General features: G+C 36.3%; 1 protein-coding gene across 27 annotated transcripts in view; it reads right to left on the reverse strand.

Moving 5' to 3' along the window:
• KCNMA1 (potassium calcium-activated channel subfamily M alpha 1) overlaps window positions 1–27,639 on the reverse strand; it is a 414,944-nt gene that overhangs the window by 164,558 nt on the left and 222,747 nt on the right. For all 27 annotated transcript variants that reach the window (XM_077183251.1, XM_077183250.1, XM_077183249.1 and 24 more), the window contains 2 exons: window positions 19,165–19,258; window positions 18,136–18,247 (listed from right to left, as the gene is read on the reverse strand). In XM_077183251.1, coding sequence (XP_077039366.1) covers window positions 18,136–18,247; window positions 19,165–19,258 — 206 coding nt within the window. The remainder of the gene's footprint in view (window positions 1–18,135; window positions 18,248–19,164; window positions 19,259–27,639) is intronic.

Genomic DNA, 27,639 nt, shown 5'->3' on the forward strand with positions numbered 1-27,639 from the left:
GCTAATGCTCCTTTTAAATGACAGCAGTTTCAACCAAAATTTCTTGATAACACCAACACTGCAGAATATTACATTCCATCCTTCAATAAAGACTGGATTATTTTATTCTAGGTGAACAATGAACCCCTTTACTGGGGAGAGAGGAGTACATTGCATAAGTTTGAGAAAAAATTCTTCCTACAAAGCAACTGAAATACTGCAGCTTTTTTTTTTTTAAAGTTGAAAAATAAAACAGAATCTCTTTTTTAGAAGATACAGTAATATTAGCACCAGAGACAGCATAACAGTTCTGAAGAAAAAGTTCAGAGTTGTACCTTACCCCAGTATGAGCCGACCCTACAACAAGACACCAAGGAGTTTCGCAAAGTGCGCTGCTCTTCCTTTTCGGGGATATTATGTCCAGGTTTGACACGATATCCATTTTTGAACAATTCTCCATGAGATTTTTTACGCCTCCTCGTACTTTTGTACGTTTCTGTACGCGTGCCCCCAGAAGGGTTATGGTAGACTAAAATCTTGCTGGGAATCATGACTGTATCTTCAGCTCCAGAAGCACTGCAGGAAAGTACTGTGATGGAGTCCTCAGTCACAGCACTCACTAACAGCAAAGATGGTCATAGATTTACCCTTCCTTTTGCTAATTCAGTGCCAACACGGAGAGACAGCTCAGAGTCCTTTCTTTAACACAACTTCTCTTTGGGAGCAGATTTGTTTAACTGGACACAAGATAAAGTTCCCCTCTACTGGTTGTTATCAAAAGATAATGCAGTATAATCTAGTTCATTTCCGTTAGCTTGAAACAAACAGAATGAATTCAAATACAAAACTCAGCTTGACAAAACAGGCTATCACAAACTGGATAGGCAAAACAAATCACAGAAGCAAGCAGGCAGCGCAGATGCTCCTCTGATCCGAGATGTATTAGAGCTTAAAAGCCATCTTCTATCCGGATATTACCACATAAGCTTCTTTCAGATACATCAAAGAACCACACCCATTGATTCAAAACCCACAAACATGATGCTGTTCACTTGGAATGAACAAGTACTCTAGCAAAGAATATAGTTCTTATAATATATGTACATAAAGGGAATTGTTTACTGTGTATTAGTTTCTTTGGCTAGCTCACATGTCTGTTTTCCAGTTAAAGTTAGTATGCAGAAGGCAGAGGTCACATAATCAGCCAACTCTTACAGGATTTATCCCAGATGAAATTAAAAAACCTCCAACAAACACAACAACCCCTCCTCCAATCCCAGTTAATGACAACTATCTTAGTGAAGGAAAAAGAATTCAAAACTAAACCATTTAGCCATCAAGCACAAGCACAAATAATATAGTCCATAGCTCTGTCAAGCGGACTTGAATATTCACAAAACTGGAGTTTAGTTCAGTCAACAACTCCTTGTTCAATGGATAAAGCTCTACAAATCAAAAGTAATCATCATCTTCCATTACATATGATAGATTTTCTTCATGATTTTTCCTGCTTTGAGCATAATACACAAACTTCATTGTGTAAAGTTATCTTCATTTTGAGGAATATGCTTATCGTTTCTTTTTTCTTTTCCTGTTTTTGGCCTTAGAAGACCCACAAATATAGCAATGCCATCTGGAGTACAATGCAAAGCAGACACAAAAATAGGCTGCACCATGTGCTTATATGAAATACACAGGATTTCAAAGCATTTTGGAAATGTTATTAAGGGGTGGACTGCCAAATGTAAAGGGGATTGTAGTACACCGAAATTTCAAATTATAAGTAACATGCAGATAATGAAGCAAACTACTTCTGTGAGTCCTTTGCATTGTAACCTTAAACACTAAGCTCTTACAAACAACCTGGTTATGTTCCCACTGGTCACAACAGTCAGGTTCCACTGAGTCTACAGGGATGGGGTTTATGTCTGCATGTGACAAACATCCAAGATTTATCTGTGAGCACTTGAATCATTCCTGTCCAACTGAAAAGATTTGAATGGGCTAGTACTTATCTGTGCTCCTAATCACAGTTTGTACAGCTCAAACTGAATGCACGTCTTACTTAACTTTTTACCATGTAAGGCACACTATTTTCCTTTCTTTCTGTATTTCCTCTTGACTAGTATTATAATCTTGTTATTATCCAATTTTAAACCTATCATTAGTGTACTTTATACTTAGTACAGCAAATGTTTGGGTGTAGAATCCATTTACCTTGAAAGCCTGGAATGTCTCTAAAGGAAAACAGGACCTAAGTAATAAATAGCAAGAGCCAAGCCGTTTAGTTTACATAACCTATTATTTTGGTTTTAACAATTTGACAGTATTCTTTAAACTCCTCAGCTTCCTGGCATAGCCAGTTTTTTATCAATTTCTTTTTGGTCAGTGCACTGCTTAATCTGTTGTATACATCAAAATTTGAAAACATAAATTAAATGACACAAACTAGGATTAAGTCTAAAGTAAACCTGCTCGACAAGTTTAAAAAAATGTATATAAATTTGAGCAGCAGCAGGATGATGGCGTATTGTGCTGAGAAGCATTCTTAACATCACAGCCAGCCACACAAAGCTACTGGTATTACCTTCCTGTGCAGACGTTTCTGCTTTCCAAATTACTAGTTTTTTAGTACTTTGTTCTACAACTCAATTACCCAAGACAGCTTCTTGTTTTCAGTGACATTTAAAGTTTGCTACCATCTATAATATCAATCTATTAATTGGTCAATTTTGTTATATTAGATGTAAAATTAGATTGCAGAAAATTGTTCTCTGTAGACTAATTTTTTTTTTCAATAATCCAGAAAAATAATACCTTTTAGGTATTCTATCTTAGATGAACATCTGAGTGAAAGTCTGGAGTCCAATTAGGCACATGAAGGTGGTGCCATCAGTAGATTATCACTGTTTCCTACCCCTGTGAAGGACACGGTCCTTGGCCTCCTGGTCTGAGGTAGACCTAAAACTCCTAAGCCCTGTGTTATCAGAAGTACCTGAAAATTTGCAGTCTGCTCTGAAGTATTTAATCCAAACTAATCAACAAACATTTTGTTATAAAGAGCTCTAGAATGTCTTTTAACAACCTATTTTGCCTTCAATGAATTCAAGCTGCTTACAAGTTAAGTTGTTCATATTTTCTACAGAAGCATAACCTTGAAGGACATCACTCCATGACCCTTCTTGAACTTGTCACAAAAATAGATTTACATGCTTATGGAAGTGCTGCTATGATTGAATGACAACTTGCTTTCAAAGTCCTTTCTTCTCCTGCATTTCAAAGCTTAAAAATGCAGGAGAAGAAAGCAAGACTTGTCAGAGCTAAGCTCCACTTTACCTTTGGCTATGCAGGGACTAAGGACTTGCTATATCATCTTGAAGGAGAGCAAGGGAAGATTAGATCCTGCCTCAGAAAACCAATGTAGTGAGTAGAAGTGGGTATCAAATTATTGTCCTTTAAACCACAGGTTAGACGCGGGTGATGGATTTGCTGTGCTTTTGTGGGATGCCATTTGCTTATAGTTGTGCTCAAAACCTCAATCTGCAAAAAGCCACAAAACACAAGGAAACCTGCCAAGGAGAAACCTGCTGCAGAGAAAAATACCTGTGTTATATCTTGTGACTATTCTCTCCTTGAAAATTCATTTTTAATCTAATTTACAATAAGTGAACACAGAATTCTCCACATGCTACCTTTCCTCTCTTTTAAATTGCTACTTCTGAAAGAACAATGTAAAAGCCATTTGCTGTATACAAAATGGCCCATAAAATTTTCATTGCTGCTATTTCAAAAAATGGTGAAAGTATTATCCATAGAAAAAAAAACCAACTGAATAACCTGCTCTGTCTGAATTTAAAAGCTCTACAGGTTGGTCAACAACTACTTTTTAGTACAGCTTTGTAGCAACATCTATAGATTATGACAAAACCAGAATATAATGCTCATTCTGCCAAGAATTTACTACTCATTAATCTCACTAAATTATTTAGAAGGTAAATTTACAACCCAACCTTGAGTTCCTGAGAAAACGCATGTAGTTACATGTAGTTATTTATTTTTTACCTCCTAGTCCCAAAGTCTTAAGCTATTAAACCATTTTCAGAAAGCTTGGCATTAGCAAGAATAAAACCAGTCACTCAATATATAAACATTCACTTTCCTGCTTTACACCACTTCAGGCAACAACTGTGTCATCTTCCATAAACCAAGCACAGTAGTAAATGAAGAGCAGATCTTTGCATAAAACCAGGGAGCATTAACTTGTAAACATTTTATATTACAAAAGAAGTATTATCCCACCAAAGTGACATTGGTGCCATTTTTAACAATGATTGAAACCATGAAGAGAAGAATAACCAGTGTTCATATTGACCTAGTGGGTAAAAAAAGAGTTAAGAAGGAAAAGAATTTATTCAGCTCTCATTTTTCTATTTTTTTCAAATTACATTTGTGTAATCCTTTCCAGATACTGTGATTCCATACTCAAAACAGATGGAAAATATGCCTTTTTTAATTCTGTGATTTGGGGAGAAAAGCATTAATTGTACACTTTACTGATGGTGCTACTAAAACCAAAATGACCCTTGAAATAAGAGGTTAAACCCCAGCAAGCTAACCTTGCGAAGAAGGTTGCCTAGGACATTGGAAATTTGGGGGTTGCTTTCTAAAGTGACCATTACAACTCAATATAAAGAGGTTTCCCTTCCTGAAAAATCACACGTTAGCATCTTATATAATTTTCCCTGGCATTCATCAGGAACAAATTGCAGTAAAATCAGGAATATGCTATTTTGAGAGGCTGTAACCATAGGGCAGAACAAATGATAAGAACAAAGGCAAAGGAAGGGCAAAGGCCAGATCTAAAGCCTGACTCATGCTGCAGGAGGTTGATTTAAAAAAAGCCTTGCAATTCTGCCTGTCTTTGCTCCCGTGAGTCACAAGGCACAGGCCATAACTGCCAAAGAAACAAGGAGCATGCTATGAAATGGGGCTTGACAAAGAGTCAGGTATTTCACTTCTAATCAACTGGTATGATATAATGCATCCTATTCAGTGAGCCTCTTTAGCCTTTGAGTTGCACAAAGAAAATAGTCCAAGAATGGATATGAGCAGATACATACAGATTATTATGAGAAACCAGTTATGAAAATGATACACCACAAAATCCTGTATGTGATTATGATCCAGGTGCAAAAAACATTAATTCTATTTTCTGACCAGATAGATGACAAATATTCAAAAACTATTTATGCTTGTGCTGGTAAAGCAATAGCCTTTAACTCAATGTACAGAATGATTCCTTGCATATTGTGCAAATTTATATTGTACAAACAATAAACAGAGTATTTCAGACCAGCTGTAGGATTAAGAACTTAGTCATAAAATTCCACAGAAATTAAAGATTATGGTGTTTTTCCTTCTGCAAACACAAATGTATAGATCCATGCACCATGTTTCAGTAGCCCTTATTTCACCCCAATCAGTACTAAAAAATAGTCTTCACCTCCTCAGCAGTGCATCATGTTTAAATACGAGGTCTGAGAATTGCAAGTGACAATTCATCACTAAGAGTGAGTCAAGAATAAAGCCAGTAAAGGAAGGAGCATTTAAAGCTCTTCTCTTCAAATTCACATTAGACATAAAATATGTAATCTGCCTACTGAGAAGAAAATTCTCGCATTTTCGGGTGCACAGAAATGCTTTCCCTTAAAGACTGATATTGCCCAATCAACAAGAGAAGATAGTGAAATTTCTGTGCACTATCACAGTAGATCAGAGCCAGTGCCTAGTAAAGTAGGTGTCTGAAATTTTCCTAGAAAACTGTTCCTTACATCTGTGTATCATTGGCTATTTTCCACTGAATGCAGCATATTTCTAACAGGATTTGCCCCATATGCAATGATATAAAATTTTCTCTAGATTAATTTCCCAGGTGAGAGTGAACATGAAAGAATTCAGATGATATTTCCAGATGTTTCTGCTCTTACAGTGCTGATATCTGCACTGTGCTCTCAATAGGAAGGAAAGTGAAACAACACAGAAAATATAAAGAATCCAATCTCCTTTTAATTTATATTCACAATATTACACATGTAGAAACTCCATCATGATATATATTGCCTGCACACTAGCCACTATGAAAAGAACTTTTTCTTCAAAGTTAGCACTGTCCCAACCACGTTAGCCATTAAGAAACACTTCATTAATTATGCTTTAATAAGTATCTAAATTTCAAATAATGAAATCGCATACAATATCTATAAATTATATATCTACAACACAAATTTTACTATTTTCTAATAAAATATTTTGAATTTACTTACTTACATATTTAACTAATCAAATCTGTTCGTAATTAAAAATTGAATTTTTACACCCATTACCTAGAGCAGCCCTAACGTAGATACATTGGTAAGAACCCCTTCAGGACATAGGATTTTTGGTATCAGGGAAGATGAAGGTTGAATAGGAAACATTTTCAAAGGCTGCATTTTGAAAAAGAAAAATAAATAAATAAATGTGAATGTTGTGGAAGGTATTCAAACCATATTAGGAATTTATATTTATCTTGCTGTGATTCATTCTTCTGTTGTCACAACAATGCAATCAATACTACAACTTCACTGGCTCCCTTGACTAACTTCAGAGAAAAGCATCCCAGAACAGAATTAAGTAAAATTGTGCAAACTGTTAAAATGTGGAAATAATCCTCACGTCACTTTCAGCACGCAATGTCAGTGCTCTATTTGGCTACTAATATTCCAGCTAGCTCTCAGCAAAAAAAGACCTTCTGCTGGGCTCTGCAGGTATGATCCACACGCCCAAGCCTAGTGCCAGCTGCAATTACTCCCTGTCTTCAAGCAAATGACATTTTGGATGGCCAAGGGGCTGCAGGGTGGATGAATGAGACTGGCATTAACTGCTGGCTGCACAGGGCTTGGAAAGGCACCGGTGTAGCTCTGTAGTGCACCATGAGCTCACCCATTCACAAAAAACTCCTGCAGTTTTGTAGGAAAACGTTCTACATGGTGTGGGGCTGATCAAAGAAAAATACAATCAGCAATTAGGAAGACAATAAAGCTGACAGATAATTTCTACAGAGAAGCAGAGTAACTATGTGATAATAGAGAACTAACAACTGGAGAGTTTTGAGTACCTCAGAAATCTCAAAAAACCGTTTTGCTCTCAGTCATCTGTGCTTTTAAGGGACTACAACAATTTACTTTTGATTATGAAGATTATGGTTGCTAGATGTCCCAACTTTAATGCAAAACCTCTTCAAATTGAACTTCACACTTCAGATAACAGACAGCTGATTCATTTCAGCTAAACATCCACAGTGATGCTTCAATATTCCTATTTTGAATAAAACCAGCACTCCTTGAAGGATAGTGCTTAACAAAATGCTGTGTACTAAACCTGTCTATGTAGCACAGTTCCATCTGCCTTACTTTATAAAAGGTGATTTTAAAAGATGGCAAAATAATTTCCCTGTATAAGTCACCTCTAACTGCAACAATAAAATGGCTTTAGAAAGAAAGTTTCATAGCAGTTTTACTTAAGTGGAAGCCCTCCTTTTTCTAAGTTTTAATACTATTTTTAAATTAAGAGATGCATTATTCTCTTTTTGTATTTGCCCCATGTTATATATTTACTAGCAACAAACAAATGAAGTTGTGAAGTTAAATACACTGCTTTTCCAACATTCAGCTTTGAATCAAAGCACATCTGGGGAGATATCATAGGAAAACGTGCTTCCAGTAATGCAATTTTGAAGACGAGTTAAGCTTAGATATGTGAAACCTAAAATACCAAGAAAAACATAATTTTTTCACTTCATATCCCTTTATACATATCAAAGCAGAGAAGTTCATTAGATAGATTTAGAGAAAACTCTTTAATAACTATATAAAATTTATAAATACAATGTTCTGACATTTACATAAACAATTCAAGACTAAATGCCTGAATGAAACAAAAATGCACTCCCAAGTTTAGCAGCATCTTCTTTAACACCATTACAAATTAAAAAGTTCCCTGAACAGAAGAAACTAAGAAAAGCAACAAAAAAGTTCCCAAAGGATGCAGATGTAAAGAACCTGTAAATCTTGGCCCCTGAGTATCATTAGCTTTATTGGCAAACTTTCTGGCAATCCATTAGGTGAGCCACTGCAGTGCAAGTAGCTATGGAAGAGTCAACAACTTCAGAGATGTTTTTGTGGTGCAGAAATATGCCCTTCATTTTACAGATTGCTCTGATGTGTTTCTATTTTCATTTAGAATTGGAGATAGTATGACACTAAACACTGATTAAGGTGATAACAAGGTTAATGAAGGCTAAATATCTGTGGGTCAGCAGTGAATCAAGTGTAAACCCTGTATAATGAAAAAGTATCAACACACAAGTACTTGAGAATGTTAAGCATTCAAAAAAATTGATGTGAAACAAGTAGCAAAATGTGATAAACTATGAAGGATACTGTTCCCTTGACTTAAGTCAATATTGTATGAAACTGCCATATAAATACCCTGCAATTCAAAACTTCAGAAAAAGCCTTAAATATTTCAGCTGTAAGAACACTTCCCAAGTTTTCCCTCTCTATATGCGGTCTGACTTTGTAAAGCAAAATACTGCAACTGTAAAGACAGAATAGTGGATAAAGGAACAGATTTTCAGCCATCCAACTATTAATTCTGAAATGTCACATGAGCAGGAAGGTCAAAACTTAACAGATTCACATAATATTCTGAGATGGAAGGGACCACCAGGATCTCCCAGGTATATGGCCCATACAGGGACCAAGCCCACAGCCTTGGGGTTGCCAGCAGCAGGCTCTCACCAACTGCTCTTCTCATATTGACATCTGGAGCACTGAAACACCAGAAGTCATCTTTCCTAATCCCGGTGGGGTTTGGACCTCTCAGGTGATGGTCAAGCAGTGCATGTAAATGACCATATTAATGAAGTTTCCCCTTTTGAATGGAGAATGATAACAAGAGTGAAAAATCTTAAATCAAATTCTCTCTTGACTTTTCTTAGTTTCATATCTATAAAGTAGAGTGAGATAACTGCCAAAAGATTACTGGAAGGATATGAATGATCTGATTTAAATAAAATTCCAGTCTCAGGTGAGTACATCAGTTCCATCAGAGCCCTTTGATATTCAGAAAAAACAGACACAGAAGAACTTTCTCAAGTCTCGTATGGAATTCTTAACTTCTAATCTTTCTAGTGAAAGCCCAACTATCTTTGCATCAGTTTATATCAATTCCAGTCTCAACAGGATTTGCCTTTGATTAATTCAGTCTTGCAAAAACATCAGGAGGAACACAGATATACAGTTTGGGGGTTTTAATTACTTAAACTGAATAATGCATCTTTTCTTAATTCTACATAAACCCAGACTCACGCACCACAGAGCACACTTGGTGCTGAATTAATGAGAACTACACGGACACTGCAGTACTTTTGGTCCAGGGTTTATAAAGTAAAATAGTTCCTTTGAGCAGTGTTACAGAAATTAGAAATGCAAAATGAGCCAAAAGATCAAAAAGAGCAACAAGGAATCATGGAACTCATGTTAAAAATGCCAAAATATAAACTGTCATGTTCTAGGTATAAGGACTTCTAGTTTTGGATTTAGGCAGATATCAATTATATTATTTATATAGTTGCTTGTAAACAACAAGCATTCAAAATTCAAAGTTGAGCAGATCCCACTCAGCAACAAACTAACACAGATTCAAAATATTTTAAAAAATACAGCCAAAAAATCAATGGATGAAGCTATCAGGGGAATAACTATGGGATAGTGTATAAAGACTAGACTGAATGCCTACAAGGAACTATACATATTAACATACCACCTGGGAGCCAAGACATGACATTTTATTTTGAACTGGTCTTTCAGCTGACATAAGATAAGAACCAGTCAAATTTAAAAAAAAAATAGAAACCAATCTAATCTCTCATATTACCATTAAAGAAAGTGTGCAAGTCAGTTACATGCTGTAGATAGTTCAAGAAAATTTGGAAATCATCTGGCTGATAATAATGTGACACTAAAAGAAGCATTTTTAACTGCCCCTCATTCAAGTAAACACAAATGCCCAAAGACAGAATAAATTATTATGGGGTCCCTCAGCAGTTCGAGGGAATGAGTTCTCTCCTCTTACAGTATTACTCCACATCTGAATAAAGAGAAAACTCAACAGTCCAGGTAGCCTTTTAAGCAGAAGAACTTAATTACAGAGTCAGAAAGACCACTGAAACCATTAGAGAATCCAAATACAGTCATAAAGTAATTAAACTGATCATAAAAAGCAGGATAAAAGGAAAATAGTCTGGTTTTTGCACATAACATCTAGTTATTGAGAACATATTTTAAATGGACAGAAAAAGGATATGGAGACAAGAAAATTATGTAATATCTATTAAGAAATGCAAATATTTTGCTATTAAAGGAAATTGCAGTGATTTGCTTTTCAGCATAAATCCTTTATACTTGCTTTACTATCCTTTTATTATCCTAGAGGGGAGTATGACTGAATTAAATCTGAGCAAAGTTAAAATCCATTATTAAAACAACTTCGAATTTAGCAGTCAATCTACAACAAAATAGCATTCTGTGTTTCTCAATCACTAAATCTGGCAGACTGATCTTTAATATTTATGGATTGATGTCCAGAAAACACATGACATAGAACACCAAGCAACGATGACAACAGATAATTTGGCTACACCAAGCTAAAGAAAAGTCTGGTTGCTTACGTTCCTTTGTATGAAATATACATAAAACCAGCTTGGCTTACAGCCTACTACCTGAAAAACATATGCTGAAGAACATTAATATAGCTGTAGAAGTTCTAAGTATTATAACCCTGAAAGAATACTAAGTATTCACTGAAGGGAGGGTTGGTTATATGACAAGGAAATCTTACTAGGAATTCAAATTCAGGTAACTTAAATCAAAATACTAATAATGTTTACTGTTCTTAAAAAAAAAAAAATCCAGTCCAAAACACTAATATATTTTTTCCATTTACAAACAGCAGAACACAAAAAGGATAAAACATTTATGAAATATATTAACCAACCACAGACTTGCTGCATTGCAAAGACATTTCAATCGTAGCATAGCATGACTAGAAGCATGGTGGGCATTTCAGTAATGATGGAGGAAAAGCAGAAGTTTCCCATGAATATTTTATTTCAGAACTTAGAAAAAGCCAATCATGTAATGACTGCATACTTGCCTTCCTAATGTGACTAAGGAGACTAAGGAGAATGCAAATAAACACATCTGTTAAGCCAGATATTTCTAAGTCATCATGTCTGGGTAACTTGCATCCAATAGTTTTTAAAACTCTGTGGGCTACTTAGAGTTGGTTCTAGGCAAGTCTGGCACATGTAGTTTATAGAACTTATAGTTTATGTTTATAGAACTTATAGTTTATGTTATTTCCTTAAGCTTAAAAGAAAGAACCATGAGCCTATTACTTAATCTCAGACAAAACAAAGAATTCTACTACAAAGTATTTGAGTAGTCAAGATAAGTAATTATTTTTAAGTATACATTCAGAAAAGCATCATATGCCATTTACTTTTCCATTAAATGACATGTTTGAGTGACAGAGCTATAAATACTGATGTAATTTACTCAGCATTGCCATGGCACTCATTAAATGGACTAAACCCCAGGGAGTCTTAAAATGTATATCTGGCATGTTTTCCCTGGAAGTCTAGTCAGGAATGTGTTCTTGACCTAAGTTATTTAATATTTCTATTAATCTTCTGCCTTATAATGCTAGGCAATGGTAAATGAGGATGAAATTCTTGGTAATGAAGAGAGTAAGTTAGTGACAACAGGGCTTGGAATCATGTACAGCAGGATGGCAACAAACAATATGCATTCATTTATAGGTAATATGTGCGTGAATTTAACTGTAAATTTAGGACTGGATAATTTTTTTTCTTCCACTGAAAGTACATTCTTGCTCAGTCAGGTTATAGATGAAAGAAGTCTAATTAGTCCATCCAGCCTGGCAAATACACTAGGAACCACTTTTTAAAGCTACATAGCTATTTTCAGCTATGATATAAGCTTTCAACAGCTTCTCAATATTCAGAAACTAGGACTACTTTTGGGCTAAGCCAGCCACTCATTCACACATGGAAAAAAAAAAAAAATCAAGATACCTCCCTGCCTATCACCCCTCCCCATCAGAGCAGAATTGAAATCAGAATGTTGTTGGGGTCATTTTTATGCGCAATGTTAAGTACCACTCACAGACAGAGGCAGAATGGGAGCAGTTGATTTAAATCATCCTGTTTGCTTTGAGTTCACAGAGGCAGGGAAGCAAGAACACAGTTTCTATGCATGTCAGATGACAGACACTAATGACACATGAAACCAGTGCTATCCCTGTGTTTTCTGCTCTGCTCCAGTGTCTTTTGGCTACTTGTTTGACTTCTCATCAGTGGAGGAGAGAGAAGAGTATAGTCACAAACGAATGCAACAATATCCATAAAAATCTGTCCTGGATTAGGCAAATAAATACTTGTCACAAGGTTACCTTCTGGTCTTAACATTGCAGCAACTCAAATGCCCGTTGGGAAGAAAGTATTATTTTAACTGGGGCCCTATCAAAATACACATGCTCTGTGAAACCTGAACTGATTAAGGTGCCTAGAAAAAAAGCAAAAAAATTGTCTTCAATACAATGCCAATGTGATACAGTCCATTCAATGACAGATTACTGACAAATCACCAAGCACATTGAACATTCAAAACTCTTTTAATTAAATTCCTTGATAGCTGTTTGAAGGCATTTGAAGTGTAGAAAGAAATGTTACCCTATATAAAAGCAGTACACATGCACACATACATAAAATAAAATTCTTCCAAGAAATTTTAGAGAATTTGGCTTCCATAATATATAAAATAATGCATAATTTAAGCAAAATGACCAAAAAAATACATTAAAGCTGTATGAAAGATGCTAGTTTTATAAGAAATACTGTAGAATTTGGATGTGCATTCAAAGATTCTACCAACAGATGGCAGAAATGCACAACACTTGAGAAAGTTATTGCAAATGACTGCAAATTTAAGGTGCTAAGCAAGGGAGCTTTGAGACCTGTAGATGCACCAAAATCCAGTAAATTAATGCGAAGTCAAAGTGGTCTCCCTATAACCAAGTTATCAGAGGGCTGCTTTGTGTCAGTGTAACTAAATTCCATTAAACTACCTAAGTTTTCCAAAAGGAATAAAGTGTTCTACAGATTCAAGTATGCTTTCAGGCTGAGCTGTTCTGTAGACATTATGGCAAGAAAGCCTACAGGGCTTTCATGTAGAAAGCAACAAATGTTTTCATGTACAGATTTTCAGCCAAAGTGTCATCTTGACGAACACTTGCTGGATGGGCAGAAGGCTTCACACCATCACCTTAACTACCTTAATAAGACACATCTGATTTTTCACCAAAGTCATCTATCTCTAAACCAATTTCACTCTCTGATTCAACAAGAAAGCTGAATTTCCACCAGAGTTGTTGGAAACACTCTTCTCTGACCAGGCATTGATACTGAAACCACAAGTCTCATCCAAAGTTAATTGACATGTCTCGAAAAGGACCTGGACAGAATTGGAGCAAACACTGGAAAAAAGGATCCCTTTCCCAAACTGCACTAATCACCACTTCAAGAGATTTGTTCTCTATGCTTTGCATGTGTCTATATTTGCATCTGTTGCCTCTCTTCTTTACCCCACTATATATCTCTAATTAATTTTCTGAGAAAAAAAGTACAGCATCAGCAGCAACTTAGACTAAAAGGCATGTCAGGGAATAAGGGTGAAGAAAAAAATCTTCCTGATAATAGAATTTATAAGAATCACACAGCTTCTATCACTTGATGTTCTGTACAGTGGAATAGATGAAACATACGGTCAGAAAAAGGAAGTAAGATTGTTTAAAAGACCTTTTCATCTTTAATTTCTGTGATTCAATAATAAGACACTAAAAAATTCATATATTATGTTGTATTAATAACTTTGTATTAATCTCACAATCTAAGGCAGATTGTTTCTCATTCACATATTCTTGCAAATGTGAAGCCAAGATGATATTTCTTATGTTAAATCCCCCTCTAACAATACTATCAAGGCAATTTAGCTCAATACAGTCAGATCATAAAATCAATATTTCTTTTGTCATAAGAATACAAGTACATTATTAAAGGCATTTCAGTTATTTGAATTGGCTTTGCTATCACAGAATACAGAATAAGGGTTTTAAGTGTGTAAAGTGTTATTGAGTCTTTACTAAATAAAACTGGAAGACATTCACTTGTTGTAGGACTCTCCAATTTTTCAGACTGCAACCTACCCAAAATAAAAAAGTTCTGAATCTGAAACTTAGCTAGGATACTCAAATTATGACAACTTTGTGGTTAAAAAAAACAACCAACCAAACTACAAAATTTACCATGCCACTATTTCTCCCATTGCAAATTATCTTTGTCAAACAACCCTTTTAGCCTACCTTCACTTAAACTATAAAAAAATACACAAACTCAGCAATGCACGGAAATAATTTGGTTAAAATTCACCGTCAAAATCACCTGTAAATCATTCTTCCCTTGGGAAGAGTCTCTCCACTCTGAAGAATCCTGCACCTGGAGAACTGTCCTACCATTATCAGAAAGTTTCTTGTACAGAGTTGTGCAAGCAATACATACGATTTGATAAAGCACACTGTAGCTCATGAGCAAGTATCTGCACAAATGTTATTGTTTGCAAAACAGTGTTGGAAAAATGTCATGGGATCTAGATGAAAATGAGCATCCAAAAACACACTGATGTTCGTATCTGTACAGTTTTCAAGTCAGAACATAAGAAATTTTTATATAGCATGATAAAGCACTATACATCACTGAATTATACAGATTCATTAAAAATTTCTTTCCTATCTGTGCTTCCCCCAATTTTTCAATAATATGTAGCTCTTTCCATATACCAAATGGACTCTTTTCATGTGCTTCCTTTTCTTATGTTGTCCTCTGCATGCAAAAATGATACCACAGAAACCCTTTCTGAAGGCTTTACCAAATCTAAAAATCTGATATTTTGCGGGTTTGAAGTGCTGTTTTGCCTTCATCTTTACTTTAGACATTGATCATAATGATATTCCTAGAAAACTTTTGAAAAAGTACAATCTGATCTGCCTTTCAATACCAAATGTTGCCTGCAAACTGGAATCCAGGTAGAAGACTAGATTTGAAACATCCTCTATGCATACTGATTGAAAATTTAATTCATATACAGCATTTCAAGATGCAAAAATATATGTAAAGAACAGCTGAATACAAAAGAGTATCAGGGAAAGGAGAAGGCTTCACATACTAAGAGCTGCCTAATAGGTGAATGATGGCATTTCTGAGCTGGCATAAGAACAGAAAAAATCCACTGGCTTTCCACTTCTCTATGTGATCAGATGATACATCCAGAGCATGTCCTCTGCTATGCTTCACATCTTTCTGTAAGCAATTACCGCTCCAAAGGCAAAGTTTATTATTTATTTAGCATGGTTTGGTTTCTTTAAAATACTGCTCAAACTGTGGGTCTATAGTCATACTAGTCAGTTAGCTAAAGCAGGACAGCTCTTGCAGAATTGGGCATTCAGAGAGCCACTTGGGAACTTGGATTCTGCCAAGTACTTCAATGAACTCATTACAGCTGACTGACACGAATCAATAATGAAATAAACTGGAAAGACCCTGATGCACAATATATTCCAGAGGGTGCATTTTATTTTGGCTCCTAAATGATCCTGAAATCTAAAGTGTACAAAGGAAACCTGCTAAATCATTAAGAAATTGTTAAAATGTGCCAATGTTGAATGATTTTTGCCTCACTAAAAGGCAAACCTCCCTGCTAATCCTACATACACATGGGGACAACTTGTGCAAAACCCACAACTTAATTTGTTCTGAATCCCCCTCAGCAGAAGGACATCTCTCTCAATTACAATATTTATATAAAGAAAAAGGCAAAGTAGCCATCTAACTTGAAACTAAATAATATGGTCTAAACACACTCCCTTCCCCCCTACTCACACACTCGTTCCTACCAAGGTATTACCTATGCATATGATTTGAGCTCTACAGGTAGTAAATTTGGCCATCCCTTTCAAAGGCGTAAAAAGGAATATACAGGCTTCATTAATACGCTTTGGTATATTCACTTAAAAATTCTTTCATCACAGCTTCTCAAAATACCTTGCTGGTCTAAATTAAAGCTATGTTAAGTTTCCAAACAATTCACATTTTTGAATTAGTGAATGATTTCACTCAGGATGATTTATCTAAAATGAAAACCCCCCTGGAAGCAGGTGCAAAGCTAAAACATTGTAAATATGTTATTCCTAAGATGACTACATTAAAAAACACATCAGTTTTTTGCCTCAGCAGGTGATAAATGTCTCAGGGGAACTCCACAAGGAAACAGGCAAAGTGGGGCTATAAACAAGAAATCAAGATAAAGTGACGTTGGTGTAATTAAGAGATATGGGAATTCTTTCAACCCTATGAGTGCTCAACTCTTCCTGCAAACTGACATAAAACTTATGAAATCCATGCAGCAGAAACTGCTAAATGTGCAAACGCTCTCATTATCCCTGTCAGTACCGTTAGCTGGATTGCTGTGTCACCGTGAGTCAGTCAATTACGCAGTCACTTTCATGAAGGGTATTCATTCCAAATAATTATCTCTGCCTCATTTCCCAGAGTTTGTGGTCTTGCTACTTTCTCATTTCATATTCCTTTTCAATGGATTCTGTGATTCTATTTATTCTCTCAGATAGATTTAATCTCCAAGGATTTCAATCTCAAAGTTTTTGGGAAACTCTGATACATCCCATACAGGAGTGAAAATCCATCCCTCTAATTCACATAATGCGAGGAACCTGAGATAAAGTTATAGCTACTGAAATCAGCAATTTTCTTTCAAGGATAAGGATGTTTTTTACTTACATACCTTCTTTTTAAATTTTATTTCCTAACATAATGTGGAGCTGTATGACATTTTCTCTTTCAAAAAGCCTTACTTAGTTTTCCATATATGACAGAAGTGAAATGTGATAAAGAGAGTAATCATATGAGGATGTGTAGTGATCTTTTCTGGCTATTTTACTCCTTTCTTCCCTGGCATACTAATAACCACTGATATGACCTTTACTGTGGTTATAAATTTACTGATCTCTTTCCATAAAAAAAATTTCATCAATAATTTTTGCATCTTTGCACTTCTATATTAAGATGAAAATGTTAAAAGACTATTAAAGACCCTCTGGTTCATTTTATTTTCCATATGAAACATTTAATATAACTATTTTCTTCAGTTTTCAGGGACAATGAGTGCCTGTATTTCTGGAGGAATGAACTGCCAAACTGTGAGGTTTCATATGTTGTCTAAAGACATGCCATTTTTAGGATGTTTTCTCTGAATAAAAAACTCACAACATTTTACGTTCATTTTTCCAAAGGAAAGTGCGTATAACGCTTGTACAAGAAACTCCATTTGGCACATTGTGGATGTTTTTTAATTGAGTGTCCTCTCTATTTCATTTTGCATTCCCTTTTACATGTGGCATACCTTTTCTAATGCATTCCCAGCAGTCCAGCAAAAATATTAAGTGTCTAAATGTATCTCCCAAATCAGTCACTTCAGTGGATTCAAAATTTAGCCACACTGGCTTAAAAAATGCAATGAGAATACACTGATTTCATTGTTGACAATGATCCATGGCAATCCAGTTCAGTGAATGAAGGATCTAGATCATCTGTTCAGGTTGTGAGCTGAGACAAATCAAATTCATGGTTTGATAAAGGCAGGCTACTGTTACACAGTACTTCCAAAATGGAGTTCTCCACCACTTAGAGTAGGAGATTATACTAAAGAGTTGAAAACAAAACCAATATAGTAAGTGCTCTTTCTGACAAAATCCACCTTTCTGCTTAAAATTCACTTTGAAAATTACTTTGGAAACATTCTTCTATTTACACAATGACATAAGATCAACAGATTCTCCACCTAAATGTGCAAAGCTGAAGTAATTTTATAACAAACATTTTAAAGGTTAAACTATTTTACTTACCAAGCCAACTTCTGTTTAAATATACTGACACAAACACTGGAGGGACCGTGAAGAAGTCTACCACTGAGTTAACTTCTAGCCAAAACCATAGCTTGTCATTGGCTGCTATAAACTGGAAAGAAAAAAAAACAGAGGGGAAGAGATGAAAGAATCAGATTATTATCATGCTGCAGGTATCTGATTTGCAGGTATCTGTTCTAAAATATTAAACCCAAAAGTTAGTTTAGTAACTGATGTTTTAGGTCAGTCCAGACAAAACATAGAAAGAAGTCTGTATTGCAAATTTCTTGATAATAACACTGAGATTAAAATGAAAGGTCTAACTAGAGAGAGAGATCATCTATGTTATCAGTTGTAGTACTGTGCTAAAAATACTTTTTCCACATTTGTTGACAATGTATCAGTAATATTAGAAAAGTGTAGGCAATTGTAAAGTATTTGGAAGTATATCACCTTTGTTCCAGCATACCAAATATGCTGGTGGTAGTCTTATCACACATTTGGTGTTCACAAATTTCTCAATACAGAGCTGTTTACAGAGTCCCATTATTACAAGTCCAGAGGAGATGAGCAGGGTGACTCCTACAAGGCATAGTTCAGGACTGCAGCACTTCAGGCATGTGGTCATTTCTCTCTCCTGAATACAAAATTGACCCTGGGAAACTGGCAAGCTTAGATGCCAAGGGCATCATAGTTAGAACTTGCCTATAAATAAGGTGCTTAAATAAGGTGAAACTGCCATTTGAATTTGATTAATAATTAAAAAATAATTGAAACATTTGCTTTTTATAAATATTAAATGTCAAAATACAAATAAAGGGAAAAAATAAGTGTATCATGAAGATATTTAAAAGAGCAGAATTATCTGTCTTAAAACTTTGCCTTACACATTTCAAAACCATGGTCATATTCTTTGCATTAAAGAAGATATTGTCTTTCTTTCAAAGAAAATACAATCTCTATTTCAATCTCCATATACAGCAGCTGCCTTCCCTCCCTGCCTCCTGCTACCAAAGAGACACTACTTACACGCAAGCCGAAGTAGAGTAGGAAGAACACATTGAAAGCCATGTCGATCTGTAATGTGAAATCTTTGTAGAAATTCTGGCAGGATTCTATTGGGCTATTTGAAAGACAAAGAAATCAGAATAAACTGTCAGTATGTGAGTTTCTACTCTGCTGAGAATTGTTTGCATTTCATTAAAGACCTTGATCCAGAAATCATGTTTCTGTTTTCCAGTTGTTTACTAGATACAAGCAAGCATTTCAAAGGAACTATTTCATTCATTCAGTTAGTCATTCATACAGTATTCATATTCACCTCTTCAGGTAATATTTGAGAATTAACATGCAGATACCTTTAGGAGAGGACAAGCAGGAGAATACCTCAGGATTGCTTAACCCCACATTAACCCTTAAAGAACTGACTTCTTTCTAAAGGACACACCTATGATACTTTAGGAAGAAACCTAACAAGTACACAGGTAGAGTGAAACATTACATCCTTTTAATTCATAAAACCTTTAAAAAAAATAGTTGCTTAGGAATACATTACCCAATAGCAACCTGGAGTACTTAGTCTTGTAGAATCCCTTGTTTATAAAAAGTTGATTGGATTTTGTTGTTTTTTTTTTTTTTTTTTGTATGGCCATTTAATGTACTTTATGTACAGTACTATGAACTGAGTAGAAAAGCAGCATAGCCCACTGGTAAAATTAAATAACAAAATAAATTGAAGAATTTGAAGCAGTACTCTAAGGGTTAATTTCTGCATGCAAGTTAATTAAAATACCCTTGTGTCTCTCAGGCAGCCATTGCAAATTTTAGCTTCTTATTTTATGCTCTATTTGACAGTGGGACAGATCCAAAGCTTGCTCTATACAAACTGGTACTTTATAAATATACTTTTATCTAAGGAAGGTGGTTACTTCCATCAGTATCATCAGTGATTTATTTGTAAGGTTTCTAAAACAGGTTGTTGAAGCCACAATCCAATGCTGTAGTCATAGACCAAAGTGAAAATCATGTCCCAATATATGTTGATGTATATACTATATATACATAATGTCCCACCATATATACATATATATACACACATATATTGCAAATGATCATGTGTTCATCACAAGTATAATAGAGGGAAACTAGAACGTAGATCATTTGAACATTTGGAGCCCTAGAAAACTCCTTTTAGAAAAGCAGAAATTTGTTGGCTTTCTAGATCAAATAAATCACTGAACATGAATGTAATACCAGTTAGTATAGCAGTAGTTCTGCAAATATAATGCTAGACTGCTCAACAAGCAAGATTCTATGCGTTATGAATGTCAGGTACCTAACTTAAGGCATAAAGGAAATTACCTGGACTACCAGGTCATTACACATGCAGCCAGATTTTCCATTCCTTGTATACATTTCAGGTCAAACAAGTTAATTACAGCATGCTCTCTCCTGTCTCTAGATGCATGAATGTATACAGCAAAATTCTCCTTGATGTAAAATAGCTTCATATTTTAAGAAGCTTCAGTGCTATAGGAAATTGTATTAAAACTGTTTTTCAAAGGCTATTTGAAAGGCATTGAAGTTATGAGACACTTCTGTTATAGTTCAAATAAAATTGATTTACAAGAGCAGGCAGAAGGGAAGAGAAGCCATATGTTAACATACAGGAGAGCAGACAATAGCCCATATTTACAAACACAGCTACAAAAACACTGGATGTAATTTGAGAACCCAACTGGATAATGTTCTGTAAGGCACTAATGAGAACAAAGGATTTTGTCAAAATAAGGAAGGCCACACACTGAGTCACGGTGCACCCTACCAACAGGAAATACCGAGGAACGTTCGAACCAACAACCCTGCACCAACCCTTAACTCTGGGTTAGGTTCCTGCAAAAGCTGGAGAAATTCACTGAAGCTAATGGACTGCAGAGGCTTATAACCAGGATAGAGAGCAATTTTTAGTTAAGGTCAGCTAAAGTTGCAGCTAACAGCTCTACTTTTGTGTCACTATCCTTTACAAAAACCTACAAGATCTGACAAATTATCTAATGCATAATAAATCTTTTTTTTTGGCAAAACACTTAGCCCAATGGATGACAATTCTAATTTGTGACTTTTGTTCACCTAATACCAAAACCACTGTTTCTTCTAGTCATATCCTTTAAACTTCCTTCATTTCAGAGAGCATCCCTCTTTTTCAATATTTAAGTTGTCCATTTCAAAGACAAACACAGCATCCTTCTTTTTTATTTCAAATGATGATTTTGTCAGAAGGGCATGACACTGAAGAAATTATCCATTTTTTCACAGATGGATTATAAAAGATTTTAAACATTCTAAATTAAACTTTCAGTTTGGATTTTTTATTTTTCTTCTCACCAGTAGCTGACATCTGAGCTGGTAGAAAAATAGGGTCACTAATGTTTATCGTTGCACAATTCTGCAGAAAGAAGCCAATTTGAAACTTGTCTTTACACCAAGTTTCCCAACACCAGAAGTGCTGCAAGTACTTCTTAGTAGTGCACAAGGGTTTCCAGGACCAGTAATAATAGTAATAAAACTTCTTGGTTTATATTAAAATCATATGGCATATCCTACGGGATTTCACCCCATTAGGGCAGCAAAGGTTTCACTTCTGAAAAAGGCAACAGACTATTAGAATTGTTTTTACTCCCCTTCCATGCATGGTTTCATACATTTATACCACAAAAAGACAGAAGAAACTATGATAAAATCAATGAAATAGCATACTAGCAATGAGAGGAAAGATTTCATATAACTGGATAAAATTTACAGTAATGATGGAACTGTAAATGCAATGGGCACCTCCCCCTAAAAGAAGTGGCAGGATCAATACTCCAAAAACTGGCATGCACATCTGGTAAATCAGCCAGCTAGGGAAGGAACCCCACCAGAGCTGTTTTTCTGAACAGAGAAGGACTGGTGGCTGATGTGACAATAGGAGGTTGTCTTGGGCACAGCAATCACAAAACAATAGATTTTGATTTTTGTTGAAATAATGAGGGGGGCCAGCAGGACTCCCAGAGGGCAGGCTTTGGCCTGTTTATGATGCTGGTTGAGAAAGACCCTTGAGATGCAGTCCTGAAGGGCAAAGGAGTCCAGGAAGGCTGGACATGATTCAAGATGGAAATTTTAAACGCACTGAAGCAGGCCATCCCTAGGTGTCAAAAGATGAGCAGGAAAGACCATCAGCCTGGCTGAATAGAGAACTTTGGCTGGAATTCAGGAATAAAAGTGCATCATCTTTGGAAGAAGGGCCAGGCAACTCAGGAGGGCTTCAAGGATGTTGTGAGGTTATGCAGGGAGAGAACTAGAAGGGCAAAAGCCCAACTATGTTACTGGCATAACAGAAAATTTAAAAAAAAAAAAAAAACATTTCTAGAAATGCATTAGCAACACAAGCAGAGCTAAGTAGAATCTCCATCTTTTATTGGACGTGGGGGAAACAATGCAAAGAATGAGAAGTCTGGGGTACTTAATACCTGCTTTGCAGTCTTTAATAGTGAGAGCAGCTGTTCTCAGGGTACCCAGCGCCCTGAGCTGGAAGACAGATGGGGAGCAGAATGAAGCCCCCACAATCCAAGGGGAAATGGTCAGTAAAATACTACACCATTTAGAATAAATCAAAAGGGCTGCATGGAATCCACCCAAAGAAACTGAGGGGGGTGGCAGAAGTGCTCACCAAGCTACTTTCCATCATTCCAGACCTGGTTAACTGGAGAGGTCCCACCTCACAGGAACTTAAGAAATATGACACCCATCTAAGAAGGATCAGGAAGAGCATTCATGCAACTACAAGCCTGTCAGCCTGACCTTGGTGATGGGGAAGGTCATGGGGCACAACATCTTCAGCCAGCACAGAGCACATGTAGGACACCACAGGATCAGGTCCAGCCTGTTTGTGTTTATGGAAGGCAGTGCAGCTTGACCAATCTGATCTCTTTCTAAGGTGACTTGCTTGGTGGATGAGGGAAAGGCTGTGAAGGCTATCCAGACTTTAGTCAAGCTTTTTACACCAATTCCCACAGCATTCTGTTGGAGAAACTGGCTGCTCATAGCTTGGACTAGCTGGGTGAAAGACAGGCTGGATGGCTGAGCCCAAGGAGTGTAGCAAATATCTTGATCTATAATCTGGTCAAGGGAATTGAGTGAGTCCTCAGTAAGCTCACAGATGACACCAAGTTGAGCAGGAATGTTGGCCTGCTGAAGGGTAGGAAGGCTCTGCAGAGGGATCTGACCAGGCTGGATCCATGGGCTGAGGCCAATTGTACAAGGTTCAACAAGGCCAAATGCCTTGTCCTGCACTTGGGTCACAACAACCCCACACAGTGCTACAGGCTTGGAGAAGAGCAGCTCTAAAGGGAAAAGGACCTAAAGCTGCTGATCAGCAGCCAGCTCACTGTGAGCTAGCACGTGCCAAAGTGGCCAAGGAGGCCAACAGCTTCCAGCCTTAAACAGGAACGGTGTGTCCAGGAGGACCAGGGAAGGGACCATCCCTGTGTGCTCAGCCCTGGTGAGGCCACCCCTCGAGTGCTGTGCCCAGCTCTGGGCCCCACACTGCAAGACAGCCAGGGGCTGAGGTAAAACACAGAAGGGCAACACCTGGGGAAGGCTCTGGAGGGAGCACAAGGGGGCCTGGGGCTGTTCAGCCTGGAGAAAAGCAGGCTCAGGAAGGACCCTATCACTCTCTACCACTCCCTAGGGGCAGGTGTAGCAAGGTGGGAGTCGACCTCTTCACCCAAATGCAAGTGACAGAAAAAGAGGAAATGGCCTCAAGCTGTGTCAGGGGAAGGCTAGATTGGAAATTAGGGACCAATTTTTCACTCAAACTGTCACACGCTGAAAGAGGCTGCCTAGGGAAGTGGTTGAGTCACCATCCCTGGAGGTATTTAAAAGATGTACAGCTGTAGCACTTAGAGACATGGTTTAGTGGAGAACTTAAAGGTCATTTCTAAAATAAATGATTCTATGATTCTCCAATATTTATAAGTACTCGTTGATAATTGTATCAATAATCAAAGAGCATCTTTGATTATTGATACAATTTTTACAACAAAACTAGTAGCTATGAAGCCCAGTTGTACAGTTATAATAGGCATAAACTACTTCAATGAGCAAGAGTGACTACAAGAGTGGTAACAAAATAATTCCATTTAATTTTACATATTTCCTGCAAAACTTTGACAAGGTGTTCCCAGCATCCTTAAAGCTTTGCTGCAATCAACATTGAAGCCAACACTGTGCACGACACTTTTATCACATGATGTACCACCTGTCACTTCAATTCAAAAGACCCTACTGCTGCTTAAAGAACTATTTTTGCCACCAGTTTATATAATCTGTTTATTATTCTTGCTTATTTCTGTTTGGCTTAAAACGTTTCTAATGCATCAAAATGTTTCTACTGGAATTACTCCTTGAATAGTCATAAAATGAGTGGGAGAGAGCAAAAAATTCTTTTTAATGTTTTCTGAAATTTCTTCTGTTGAGTACATTAATATGAAAGTTCCCACAGAAGCCTTCAGATTTTTCCAGGATTTTTGAAATTGCAACAGAGTTGAAAATAACTTGAGTGGTTTTACTGTATCTTTTCACCACTTGATAGGAGCTCTAAAGCCCATTGCAAACTTCAGATCAAGGCCTTAGTAAGAACTAACAACCTCTGTCCAGCGCAGCCACTGCCATCATGGCCACACAGAATAAGGAGGAGGAGTTCCACGCTCATTCAGACTTTTGACCGGCTTTGCAATCACAGTGACAGCTGTCTGGACAATTTTACATTAAATGTTCCCCACAATGATGGGAAAGCTTTTGTACATCCAATTCAGCACCTGAAATAACTATACAGTATGCAATTTATAGTTCTTCCTAGGTAAGGAAGTGGACTGTTTTATTTTTTGGCACATTGTGTCCGTCTGTCCTAATGGTTTTTTGCCTTTTTATTTCTCTTACTTTTTAATGACAAGGCATGCAAAGACTAAGATGGATGCTAATTCTTACCTGTGTATAATTTTATTTTTTAAAAAAGGGAAAATGTTTAAGACATATTAATCTAGTTGCATTTTGTCAAGTGTTTTGAAGATATGTATATAAAACTTCTGTAAACCACCACAGAAGAAATTACTTCTACTGCAACCAAATAAGTACTGATGTTAATATCTTTAGTAAAGATGATGCTACTGATGCTACAGCTTCAGAACTTTAAGAAACTATTAAAAATTTTAGAAATTCAGAGAATTTTCCTAATTTACAATTTTAATTTTGGTGAATCTACTTTCCGAATGGTGAAGGAAAAGCCAAATCCATTAGAGAAACAAGATAAAAATATTTTTAATTTCATATCAATAAAATAAAATCAAATATAAAATTTAAAGTAGCGATCATATGAAAAATCAAGTTTTTATTTCCTATATTCATGACAGTTTTTAGACTGCACAAAAGAACATTATATGAAAAAACAGTAAAATTTGCATTTTCCATCCGAAGGAATGTCTATTGAGGAGAGTAAATTTTAAAATTAAATTATAGCTATGTACAGAAATACCAGTTGATGCTGCTAAAATATAAAAAAAACCCACCAAATAAATAAATAAATAAAGACAAACCACTCAATATTTAGAAGTTCATTAGTATTGCATCATTTGACACTCCACTCACTGCACTTTCCAATTGTATTTCAATGCAATTAATATCTATCAATTTGGGCATGTAAATTTTCTTTGTACATAAAACTGCTTAAAGTGGTGGGATTTTTTTCAAATTATTTTGTTTTACTGGAAGCTCCTCTTTAATATTGAATTCCCTCAAATTTACTTCTAGAGCAAACCAAATTTTATGAAGTCTAGAGTAAAAAAAATTGGCACAAATTTGATATAGTAGTGTCTGCTTATACACCTTTAATACATATTTTGAACAGTACAGCAAAAAAGAAAAATAAGTTGCTTATGGTTAGGACTTGAAACTCTGTTTCAGTGATGTAGTACTAAAGTAAAACTATAGAAAAGCCACATGTATCATTTAGTAAAAGCAATTTTCATTCAAGGCAGAAGGGTTTACTCCTTTATGGCTTAGTCACACAGCCCAGAAGGGAATATGCAGTTAAAACCTTCTTTACTGAAACAGGCATGAACAAATAGCAAAATAGCACAGATGCCCATCAAATATATACCTTGGGGAACAAATATCATAATTAAAGCAAATCACCAAGACTAAATTAGAATCAAAGATGTCAGACATCTTAAAAGGGACAGAGAGCATAACATAATTTTTCTTACTTCAGTGGCTTCCTCGCTTATTAACCCTGCGAGTCCCACAGTAAGAAAAACATTATTTTCTCACTGTATCTGTATTCATCTTCTCAACACAAGATGCTTGTTAAATGCATCTCAGTTTAGAAAGCCCTTCTTTGAGTCATAGCACCAATAAAGTTTTTGACCACAAGTATCTGCTAAATTACCTCACTGCCCCTTGTGAGGGACATGGGGCAGCACTGGGGAACTCTTGCTGCCAGCACCTTCAGTTGGTGCTGCAGGAAGTGCAGGCAGAGTTAAGTTGGTTTCCTTGCCAAGGAGGAAGGACAGACAGCTGGATCACCAGAACAAGGCACTGGTGAAGGCAAGGTGAAGACCCCCTTGGCCTGTAGGAGAAGTGCCTCATAATCTGCTGTCCCAGACCTAAGACCTGGGTCCATAAAACTCTATGGGATCATGACATCCCTGCTTAGAGATATTTTTCTAAGGTTTTGTGCACCTGGAGCTAGTGAATGAGGGAGAAGCAATCCCTTTCTCACCAAATTTTGTAGACAGTTATGGCCTGATAGCTGAGAATGATGTTGCAATCATTTCTTGTATCTTCTCATATTATTTACATTTAAATCCTATTTGACCACTCAACCCCCTACATCTAAATTCTTCGCTGTTTCTCCTACACACACAGAGAGTGAGTGAACTTTCTGCTCCCAAAGTGTTTCATTGTCAAATCCCAGAGTACTTTGCCAAGTACTTTTCTTTTAATTCTCAATTCTGAACCACCTTTCCTTAATGGATTAAATCATATTTGTCTTTCCGCGCACAAAACCCCCTCAACTTCAGCATGTGATGAATTTATTTTGGATTACTCTGTTTTACTATGTGTGTTTCCATCTCCATTTCTGCAGTCTACATGTGGAGTGGACTCCCCTCTTCACTTTGATCTGCACCTCTCACATTCCTTCTGAAAATACTTCGATGACCTTAGGCTCATACACACTAAGCTGTCTTTGAACTACATCAACAATCAAAATCCTCTTTGTTCAATTTTAAAATAAGTAAAATATAAATCTGATTAAAATAAAACTGTTGAATAACGTTTTCTCTTCCAAGATTTCTTACACTGTGTTTAACCTACACTTTATAATTTGCAAGTACTCTGCTTTTCAGAGAAAAGCGCCCCAAGAACACTTGAAATGTCTGTCCTTACTTCCCTTTTCTAATTTCTATT

The sequence above is a fragment of the Agelaius phoeniceus genome, chromosome 9, assembly GCF_051311805.1.
Source record: "Agelaius phoeniceus isolate bAgePho1 chromosome 9, bAgePho1.hap1, whole genome shotgun sequence".
Lineage (NCBI taxonomy): Eukaryota > Metazoa > Chordata > Aves > Passeriformes > Icteridae > Agelaius > Agelaius phoeniceus.